Below are 11,421 nucleotides of genomic sequence, written 5' to 3' on the forward strand. Positions count from 1 at the left end.
GATTGGGGCATTTAATCCATTTAAATTTAGGATTAATATTGATATTTGTGAGTTTAATATTGTCATTTAATGCTAGCTGGCTATTTTGCACATTAGTTGATATAGATTCTTCATTATGAAGATACTCTTTACCTTTTGGTAAGTTTTTGGATGACTGATACTGGTTGTTCCTTTCTGTTTATAGTGCTTCTTTCAAAAGCTCTTGTAAAGCAGGCCTGGTGGTGATGAAATCTGAGTGCTTGCTTGTTTGTGAAAATTTTTATTTTTCCTTCATTTATGAAGCTTAGTTAGGCTGGATATGAGATTCTGGGTCGAAAATTCTTTTCTTTAAGGATATTGAATATTGACCCCAACTCTCTTCTAGTTTGTAGGGTCTCTGCTGAGAGATCTGCTGTGAGACTGATGGGCTTCCCTTTATGGGTAACCTGACCTTTCTCTCTAGCTGCCCTTAGAATTTTCTCCCTTATTTCAACCCTGGTGAGTCTAACGATTATGCGTCTTGGGGTTGCTCTACTTGAGGAATATCTTTGTGGTGTTCTCTATTACCTGAAGTTGAGTATTTTTCTGCCTTACTAGGTTAGGAAAGTTTTCCTGAATAATATCCTGAAAAATATTTTCCAGCTTGGATTCATTCTCTTCATGACATTCAGGTACACCTATCAAATGCAAATTAGGTCTTTTCACATAGTCCCATATTTCCTGTACACTTTGCTCATTCCTTTTTACTTTTTCTTCTCTAATCTTGTCTTCTCGTTTCATTTCATTAGTTAGTCTTCGACCTCTGATATCCTTTCTTCTGCTTGATCAATTCGAGTGTTAAAACCTGTGCATACTTCACGGAGTTCTTGTATTGTATTCTTCAGTTCCATTAATTCACTTATATTCCTCTCTAGATTGTCTATTCTCGTTAGGATTTCGTCAAACCTTTTTTCAAGGTTCTTAGTTTCTTTACATTGGGCTAGAACATGTTCTTTTAACTCACAGACGTTTCTTATTATCCACCTTCTGAAGCCTAAATCTGTTAATGGAACACACTCGTTCTCCATCAGGACTTGTTCCCTTGTTGATGAGGAACTGTGATCCCCTGTAGAGGGAGAGGCATTCTGATTTTGGGTATTCTCAGCCTTTTTACGCTGGTTTCTTCCCATCATTGTAAATTTATCCACCTGTCATCTTTGTAATTACCAACTTTGAAATTAGGTATCTGAGTGGACGTCCAACTTGTTGATTCCCAGCACCAGAATCTGAGCAACCCACTGCGCAGGCTAAAACAGCAGCGGAGCAGCAGTAAGATTCTTGGTGCTTTTCTGCCTGGGAATCTCTGGTCTGGCTTCCCTCTTGAGTGCCTTTTTTTTTTTCTTTTTTAGACGGAGTTTCGCTCTTGTTACCCAGGCTGGAGTGCAGTGGCGCGATCTCGGCTCACCACAACCTCCGTCTCCTGGGTTCAGGCAATTCTCCTGCCTCAGCCTCCTGAGTAGCTGGGATTACAGGCAAGCAGCACCATGCCCAGCTGATTTTTTTGGTAGTTTTAGTAGAGACGGGGTTTCACCATGTTGACCAGGATGGTCTCGATCTCTTGACCTCGTGATCCGCCCGCCTCGGCCTCCCAAAGTGCTGGGATTACAGGCGTGAGCCACCGCGCCCGGCTTGAGTGCCTTTTTTGATCAGCTGAATGGGGGACTCTGCCTTCCCAGAGCTCCAAACGTCCACCAAAAGGGGACCCAGTCCTGTTTACTCTGCACTGAGAACCGCCCCACCGGGGCGCCGGCAAAAGTGCGGCGCCGGCCACAAGAGTGGCGCTGGCGACCCGTGGGGCTCCTCCGCTGGGAATCTCCTGGTCCATAAGCAACAAAAATTCGTCTGAAAGTGTGGCATCCTCTCATTCTCTGCGCTTTAATTGGGAGCTACAATCCTGAGCTGCTGATGATCAGCCATCTTGGATCTCTGGTATGGAAGATCTTGTTTATAATGACCACTCAGATTATCTTGAGATAGTAGATTTTTTAAAACACGATCCTTAGTGTTTCATTGTATTCACAATGTGTAATTCATTAATGGCTATTTTCAGGATTTGGGAACTATAGTGAAAATAAATAACTATTAATGGAATCTGTAAGCTAAGTGTGTTTACCAGAAAATAAGAAATAAATTCCCTGGGCAGGGCACGGTCGCCCACACCTCTGATCCCAGCACTTTGGGGAGGCTGAGACAGGAGGATCCCTTGAGGTCAGGAATTTGACACCAGCCTGGCCAACATGGTGAAACCCCGTCTCTACTAAAAATATAAAAATTAGCCAGGCATGCTGACAGGCACCTGTAATCCCAGCTGCTCTGGGAGGCTGAGGCAGGAGAATCACTTGAACCCAAGAGGCAGAGGTTACAGTGGGTTGAGATTCCACCACTGCACTCCAGCCTGGTGACAGAGCAAGATTCTATCTCAAAAAAGGTAATAATAATAAATAGCTTCTCTGAGATAATTATAGTTACTGCTTTCAGTTCCAAAATACTAAAATACTGTGATCAAAATTAAGAGTTTGCCTTGGTTTTTAGCTGAATTTTGAAAGTCCTCTTAAATGTCCAGTTCCTAGGGATTTGGAAAAAGCCTTAGTTGAGAAGGATTATCTCTTGGTTGAGATCTGAAATATTTAATGAGTTATCAACCTGTATTATTCCCATTTCCCCAGGCTGCTTTTCTTGTTTTTTGTTTTTGGGGTTTTTTTGAGACAAGGTCTCACCCAGTCACCCAGGCTGGAGCACAGTGACACAATCACAGCTGACTGCAGCCTCACCCTCCTGGGGTCAAACAATCCTCTCACCTCAGCTCCTCGACTGAGTAGCTGCAATTACAGGCACGTGCACCATACCCAGCTAATTTATATATATATTTGTTTGTTTGTTTGTTTGTTTTGTAGAGATTGGGTTTCTCCATGTTGCCCAGGCTGGTCTCAAACTTCTGGGCTCTAGTGATCCGCCCGCCTCAGCCTCCCAAAGTGCTGGGATTACAGGTGTGAGGCACCGTGTTCGGTCTTCAGGCTACTTTTGAAATGCCATACATGTTAGCATATGAGGCTGCTAATGATGATTTCGCATTCATCTAACTTCTGAGCCCCAGAACTGTCAGGTGAAGGCAGCCAGTACTTGGAGGATGATGCGTATGACTTACATGGTCATCCCAAAGGACAGTGAAATGATGCCCAGCATTCTCTCTAAAGACACACTGTAAAAGGAGAGAAGAGCACTGTCAAAAGGCATTGGTCCCATGCTATTTAGAAAGGACAGAGGGAAATGATATGTGCACAGAGTTCTCCCACAGATATAATGAAGGCAAAGGAGAAGATGTAAGAAGCTAGTTTGGCTAATTAGATCCTATTCCCATGTCTGAAAGACTAGTGGAATTAACATATACATTCATGGCGTATTTTTCCAGTCTCGTAAATAGGTAGCATTTATTTTAGTGGTATAATCAAAGAGTAATTATCTTTTAGTCCTGAGAAGAGTTTGCTTAGTAAGGTAAGGGTGACTCAACATTAAGAAATGCCTTAACTCACTTCATTAACTATTCAAAGGAGGAAACTGATACACTCATCTAAATAGATTTTTCTTTAACAGAATTCAACATTTTAAAAACTTCATTAAGGAAACTTTCAACCACACAAATATGAAGAGAGGATAGTATAACAAACCCTGTGTGTTAGTCAACTTCAATAATTACTGACATTTGCTGCTTTTTAACATTTATGTTTTAGTAACACTTTTGGTTCCCCTCAGGCTCTTGCCTTTCTCCGCAAACAGCAGCGTACATGGTATGAATGATCATGCCCACCACTACACACTCCAACATTTAGCAAGGGAGTGAAAGCCATTCCCATTAATTTAGAATTTTTTTGCACAGAGAGGTGAGAGATTGTTAGTAAACTTTTCTAGGAATAGCGTGTATTTCTGTACCCTTAGTTATCAAATCTTTAAATGATTTACAATGTCAAAATTATAGTGCAGTAAACATGAATACAGTCTTAATAATATTCTCTTCTAATTTAGTCTGATAAAAGACTTTCATGTTCGGCCTGGCGTGGTGGCTCACGCCTATAATCCCAGCACTTTGGGAGGCCAAGGCAGGCGGATCACCGGAGGTCAGGAGTTCGAGACCAGCCTGACCAACACGGAGAAACCTCGTCTCTACTAAAAATACAAAATTAGCAGGGTGTGGTGGCGAGCGCCTATAATCCCAGCTATTCAGGAGGTGAGGGCAGGAGAATAACTTGAACCCGGGAGGCAGAGGTTGTGGTGAGCCAAGATCGCACCACTGCACTCCAGCCTGGGCAAGAAGAGCGAAACTCCGTCTCAAAAAAAGAAGAAAAAAAGATTTTTATGTTCAAAAAAAGATAATGTTTTAATATATCTAATCTTTTTAGCAATCATCAAAAAGGTCTAAGTCCATCAATAAGTGAATGGATAAACAAATAGTTACATATTGTTACATATCAATATGGCCCGGTGTGGTGGCTCATACAAAACAATTATGCTACTGAAGGAAACCAGACCAAAAAAAAAAAAAAAATAGATGTTGTATGGTTCCTTTTACATAAACTTCAAGAAAATGCAAATTAATGGATATAGAGAGAAAGCAGGTCAGTGAGCACCCGAGCACCCAAAGCAGAGGCAATAAAAGAGAGATTCTCAAGAGGCAGGATTTTGAGAAAACTTTTGAGGGTGATAATGTGTTCACCATCTTGGTTGTGGTGATGGCTTCTCAGGTATACATGTCAAAACTTACCAAATTATACACTTTAAACATGCACAGTTTATTGGATGTCTGTTAGACCCCAATAAAGACGTTTTTAAAAATGTATATGATTCCAGAGCTCTCCAGTCTCAAAATTTTTTTTTTAAAAGTATAAGAACAGGCCAGGAGTGGTGGCTCATACTTGTAATCCCAGCACTTTGGGAAGTCAAGGCAGGCAGATCACCTGTCAGGAGTTCGAGCTCAGCCTGATCCCCATATCTAATAAAAATATAAAAATTAGCCAGGCATGGTGGCAGGCGCCTGGAATGCTAGCCACTTGGGAGGCTGAGGCAGGAGAATTGCTTGAACCCGGGAGGTGGAGGTTGCAGTGAGCCGAGATCGCGCCATTGCACTCCAGCCTGCCTGGATGACAAGAGTGAAATGCTGTCTCAAAAAAAAAAAAATGTGTAAAAACAGACTTTGATAGATTTTCCCTTTCGCTTCTAATGGCTATATTTGGTTCTAAGCAATCTTTTGATGTTCTCTAGGATTAGCTCACTCAGTCATTAAAGTTCTTCCAGATATTTACAAAGAGATAGATGCGTATAAACAAATAAAATATGCTAGCTTATGACATAGGACTAGAGGGTTAAAATTTGTAAAATTTTTTAAATGTTAATAAGTTAGCATAACTTATTTTATACTATGCAAATAGTGAAAGAAAGCCTGCTTAACTTGAAATGTTATCTTCCAGAAACCTCCAATGTACAGCATGTATATCAGCAAAACACTAACAGTCTTCTCACTAAAGAACATCTTGAAGAAGACAAAGATGCCTAGTACTATTGCTACTTTTCAATATTTACTCACCTTCCTAGCCAATGAAATAAGACCAGGGTAAGAACAGATACCTTAAAAAGGTACAGGCAGCAAAGAGACTAGTGTGATTATTTATAGACGGTATGATCATCTAATTAGAGAATCAACAGAAAAATTACTGGTAGTATAAGAGAATTCATTATAGTATTCCTAGCCTTCCTATATGCCAACATATCTATTTAAAAAACACAGTTGGGTGGCAGGGAAAGATGTCATTTATGACAGCAGCAAAAATTGGTCTACAAAATATTCAGGAGTAAACCTATCCAAAATCTGCAAGACCTGTTTGAAGAGACCCTTACCTCACACGTAAGAGAGGATTTCAGTGAATAGATATTTCATGGACTGACTGGGAAGACCCAGCATGGCCAAGATGTTGAAACAGGACTTCCCTGAGACCTTGGGACAGCACCATGTCACAGTCCTTCCTACTTTTGGAAATTAATTAGGATATGGTTTTCTTTTATTCTTGAGACAGAGTCTTGCTGTCACCCAGGCTGAAGGGCAGAGGCACAATCACTGCTCACTGTAACCTCCGCCTCCCGGGTTCAAGTGATTCTCTTGCCTCGGCCTTTTGAGTAGCTGGGATTACAGGCACGCACCACCACACCCAGCTAAATGTTTTTTGTATTTTTGGTAGAGACAGGGTTTTACCATGTTGGCCAGGCTGGTCTCAAACTCCTGACCTCAAGTGATCTGCCTACCTCGGCCTCCCAAGGGATATGTTTTTTTAATGGGGCAAGTTGCATCAATATCTCGTAGGAAATAATAGTTACTGGGAGCATCTTTTGTTCAAAACATCTTGGTCTGGAGATGGTGCTGGCTTCTCCCGCAGCCTCAGTGTCCTGAATGGAGTGAATGAAGTGGAACCATGGCTAGGCTGTCTCCTCCACAGGTGAGGTGAAGAGGTGATGCCTGGAGTCACCTGAGCCCAGAGTTTCTGCCTTCGAAGCCATCTCCCTGTGGTGCCCATAAAGCATGGCTGTGGCTGACCACGTATCTGCCTCCGCCTTCTAGCTAAGTGAGCCGTACCAGCTCAGTAACCCCAGCAGAGCACTGTGGGCAGTCTCTGGATGTTGGGAGCATTGTCTTCACAGTGGATGAAAGAGCAGTAAAGCCCTTTGATGGGTCTTTCTTGCGGTCCTGAAACTTACATGCAAGACTAATTAAGGCTGGGCATGGTGGCTCGTGCCTATAACCCCAGCACTTTGGGAGGCTGTGTCAGGCGAATCACAAGGTCAGGAATTCGAGACGAGCCTCACCAACATGGTGAAACCTATCTCTACTAAAAATACAAAAATTAGCTGGTCGTGGTGACAGGTGCCTGTAATTCCAGCTACTTGGGAGGCTGAGGCAGGAGAATCGTTTGAACCCAGGAGGCAGAGGTTGCAGTGAGTCAAGATCGCACCACTGTACTCCAGCCTGGGTGACAGGACGAGACTCTGTCTCAAAAAAAAAAAAAAAAAAAAAAAAAAAAAAAAAAAAAAAAAAAAAAAAAAAAAAAAAAAAAAAAAAAAAAAAAAAAAAAAAAAAAAAAAAAGAATAATTAGAACAAAGTCCAGTAGTATAGAGGATTAGAAAATAATCAATAGGAACAGACAAATCTAATGTTGAAGTAGAATGATAGATCCAGAAATTAATTCCAAAGTTCTATTTATGGTTCTTTAATGTGTCCTTGATATTAGCTTGCAATTAGCTCCATCAAGTGATAGTATCTAGCGTCAAATGGGCTTAGCAGCGTTTTGCTTCTCATGCTGCTTTTATGTCTCTCTTCTTCCACATTCTTGGAGTCCCCAACAACAGGGGAGAGGCTGAAAGGCACAGATGTTTTGTGTCCTATGGCTTGGCTTCCATTGAGGTAGGCGAGGGTGACCTTCCCTGGGATGGATGACAAGACAGGTCTGGGCAGGCCACAGTCTGGCTCTCCCTCCTGGCTTCCTGGGGATAATTGAGCAATTACTCTGTACCAGGCGGGGTTCTGAGTGCTTCCACTCCCCAATTTGGGTCACTTCTGCAAGGTGACACAGCTAGGAAAGATGTGACTCTAGCCACTCTGGCCTCCAGGACTGCCCTCCTCTTCTGACCGCTCCTCAGCCTGCATTAGCTGGGCCGCCCTTCCCATGTTGACCTCCTGTAACTGCGTGTTGGCCTCACGGGCAGCGTCATGAAGCTACCACCATCCCTGTTCCCCTTTGGTTCAGGCCACAGGGACGCCTGGAGCTGGGAACGGCCTTGCTAGCACTGACTGCGGAGTCTTCAGTGCATGTACGTCTGTCTCCCTAACTGAACTGTGAGCGCCTAAGGCGGGGCTTTCCATCTGCTAGTTTATCTCTGGAATGCATCTTTATGCTTGGCAGAGGATGGGCATTACATGTTGGATACGCTAATTGATCCTAAGATTCTAACCACTAAATTTTACCAGAATTGGCAAAAATGACCTGAATATAGTCGCATTGCATCTTTTCAATGATCCAAACAGCTGACCCCCTGGGCTGAGGCCTTCATAACGCTGCAACCCCCTCCCGCTTTGTTCCTCTCCCTGTTGCAGCCGATGGGATCAGAGAGGATGGAGATGCGGAAGCGGCAGGTGCCCGCCGCTCCGGACGCCCCAGGCGCCGCCCCAGGCCAGCCGGGAGTGGGAAGCCGCGGGTCCAACGCATGCTGCTTCTGCTGGTGCTGCTGCTGTAGCTGCTCGTGGTAAGGTTTGGGGCTTTTTAATTAATGTGCTCCTGACTGGGAAGTGGCACCCCTGAATAGTGGCAGCCTATGGTTAATCCGGTAAGTGTTTTTTAAGCTACTACTATATGCCTGACACGGAGGGACACCCCAGAAATAGCAAGTGGCTACATCTGTCTAGCTCTCAAGAGGCTTATGCTCAGATCCCTCAGATCAGGCCAATGTGTGTTAAACAACTAAAGAACAAGCTGAGGCAGTTCACGATTATCAACATTTGGGCAGAAATGGTTAGAAAGAAGTGAACTCGGGCACTCCTGGGGCTATGAAGGTTAGGATCTAAGATAGGCCTTAAAGGTTGGGGCCGTGAAGTAGAGGGAGCCTGAATTGTTGCTTCCATTTCATCAATTTTGTTTTTCAATAAATAGAAATGTCAAAAGATGTGCGTTAGAGACAAATATTAAAATATATGCTAACTTACCAGGTAGAGAAAGACACACAGTCATTGCTTTAAAAGGAAAGAAACAACTTGAAGATCAAACATCCGTGACCCTCTGAGTAGTCTGGAGGAAAGGAGGTAATTTGCACCTTAAAGCATGCAAACCTTAGGTTACAGCTTTGAAATCTTAGATCTGAAGAGTGCTTAGTGACAGCCAAATTTGTGCACCACTTTTGCAATCAAATTATCCTAAATTTATGGAGGGTTGGCAGTAAGTTAGATCAATGTCTGGTGGGAAAGAAGAAAAACTGCTATTGGACCGATCACGAACCGTGATATGGAACTAACAGAGCCGATCGCTGGGGAGGAGATTGGAGGTTGAAAGTGAAGTGCCCGAAGTTCGGTGGCTCCTGCCCAACTCAGGCTGGTATTAATTTCCAAGAAGTTTCAATCTGGAGGAAGAGACGCAGCCATCAAACATTCACCAATGAGATCCTGATACCGATGGTCTCTTCGTTCCCACAGCCAGAGGAAACATGGCATGGGGCTGAGAAGAGCTAGGCAGTGTCAAGGTGAGACTTCAGCCCCCAGTAGGAATCTGTGCAGCTCTGCAGGAAACCAGACGAGAGGCCCAGGTGGTGGGCAGAGGAAATGCTTGGGTGTCCGTGGCTGCCCTAGAGGAGGAAGACACCAGTGGTGGCCAGACTTCGTTTAGGGGCCTTCATTCTCACTCTGCAAGTAGGTCTCAGTGTGGAAATGGGACGGTCCCCAGAGAGATGTGCAGGACATCGGGGTGCAGGTGAGACTCCAGCCAACGTTCACTCCTGCCCCTCCCTCCTTTCTCTGCCGCCTCCCTCAGGGTGTGGTAGGCTGCCCAGGTGCTGACCAGAACAAACATATTGTCCTAACAGTGTAAGGCTAGCGGGCTGGGAAGGTCCCAGAGCAGGCGCCTCCTGTGGGTACCAAATGGAGCAAATAAAATAAGCATCTGTACCTAGACGCTATCATAACCATCATAGCCAACACTTCTGTAGCACTTGGGTGTATAGAAGAAACAATAGAGCAATGTCTTCAAAGTACTGGAGAAAAGTAACTGAAAACTTGGTCAAACTATAATTCAAGAATGTGGGCAAAAAAAGACATTTTCAGGCATACAAAAACCAGCCGAGTTTATTGCCTGCAAACCTAAAAGAACCTAAGAAAGGGCCTACTTCAGTGGGAAAAAAAGTGAACCCAGAGGAAAGATCCAGGAAACAAATAATGATGGTAGATACAAAGGGGTCAGACATTGATATAAAATGTGGCAATTACTTTTGTGTTAAAAAGTGTGAAACCATAGCTGCAAACAATCTCCTGTCAACAATGGACAAATCAAGTAATTCAGACTTTCTTAGAAAAAATTATTTAAAAAAAATTTTATTTCAAAAGAAATGGCATTCATAATTAGTCCAAAAATACACCATATAGTTTTAACATCAGTGGAAGACAATACATCTAGAAAACCTACCAACATGTGACAAAAGTGGCATCAGCAAAGGGGAAAATAAACTATTCAGTAAATAGAAGGATACTTGGGATTTGGATACCAACTCAGCCTCATTGCCGAGTTTTAGCATTGAAAAGTCCCATAGCCAAGAAAACCTAAAAACCCCAAGCAAACCAGGAAGATTGTTCTTCCTACTTGGTATCCAAATATATAAAAATATATTTCTATTCTCACATTGCACCATATACAAAAATCAATTCCCACCTTTAAAAAAAGATCAACTCCAAATGGCTTAAAGGCAAAGAAGAAAATACAAGACAATGTTTTTATCATGTTGGTGTTGGTAAGAATTATTTTTAAAAAGAAAAAGCAAATTCAGGCCGGGCGCGGTGGCTCACGCCTGTAATCCCAGCACTTTGGGAGGCCGAGGTGGGCGGATCACGAGGTCAAGAGATCGAGACCATCCTGGCCAACATGATGAAACCCCATCTCTACTAAAAATACAAAAAAATAGCCGGGCATGGTGGCACGTGCCTGTGGTCCCAGCTGCTCAGGAAGCTGAGATGGAAGAATCGCTTAAACCCGGAAGCGGAAGTTGCAGTGAGCCGAGTTTGCGCCACTGCACTCCAGCCTGGCAAGAGAGCTAGACTCCGTCTCAAAAAAAAAAGAAAAAGAAAAAGAAAATTCTATGAAAGGAAACGATTCATAAATTTGTCTACATTAAAACATTAAGATGTGTTTAACAATAGAAAGAAAAACATGTTCACATAAAGACTCATACATGAATGTTTATAGCAGCATAATTCATAATAGTGAAAAAGCGGGAAAAAAAATTCCTGTCAACTAATGAATGAATATATAAAATATGGTATTCCATATAGTGGAATATTATTTGGCCATAAAAAGAATGAAGTGGCTGGGTACAGTAGCTCACACTTGTAATTCCAGCACTTTGGGAGGCCAAGGCAGGTGGATCACCTAAAGTCAGGAGTTCGAGACCAGCCTGGCCAACATGGTGAAACCCTGTCTGTACTAAAAAGAAAAATACAAAAAATCAGCCAGGCATAGTGGTGTGTCCCTGTAATCCCAGCTACTTGGGAGACTGAGACAGGAGAATCACTTGAACCCAGGAGGCAGAGGCTGCAATGAGCTGAGATCACATGATCATTGCACTCCAGCCTGGGCACCAAGAGCGAAACTCTGTCTCACCAAAAAAAAAAA

The 11,421-nt window shown here is 43.1% G+C and overlaps 1 protein-coding gene across 5 annotated transcripts in view; it reads left to right on the top strand.

Annotated features, from left to right (window-relative positions):
• Positions 1 to 11,421, top strand: part of RGS20 (regulator of G protein signaling 20) — a 102,666-nt gene that overhangs the window by 74,769 nt on the left and 16,476 nt on the right. For all 5 annotated transcript variants that reach the window (XM_017531786.2, XM_037739709.1, XM_037739711.1 and 2 more), the window contains one exon: positions 8,151 to 8,299. In XM_017531786.2, coding sequence (XP_017387275.1) covers positions 8,151 to 8,299 — 149 coding nt within the window. The remainder of the gene's footprint in view (positions 1 to 8,150; positions 8,300 to 11,421) is intronic.

The sequence above is a fragment of the Cebus imitator genome, unplaced genomic scaffold (genome assembly GCF_001604975.1).
Source record: "Cebus imitator isolate Cc_AM_T3 unplaced genomic scaffold, Cebus_imitator-1.0 Scaffold73, whole genome shotgun sequence".
NCBI lineage: Eukaryota > Metazoa > Chordata > Mammalia > Primates > Cebidae > Cebus > Cebus imitator.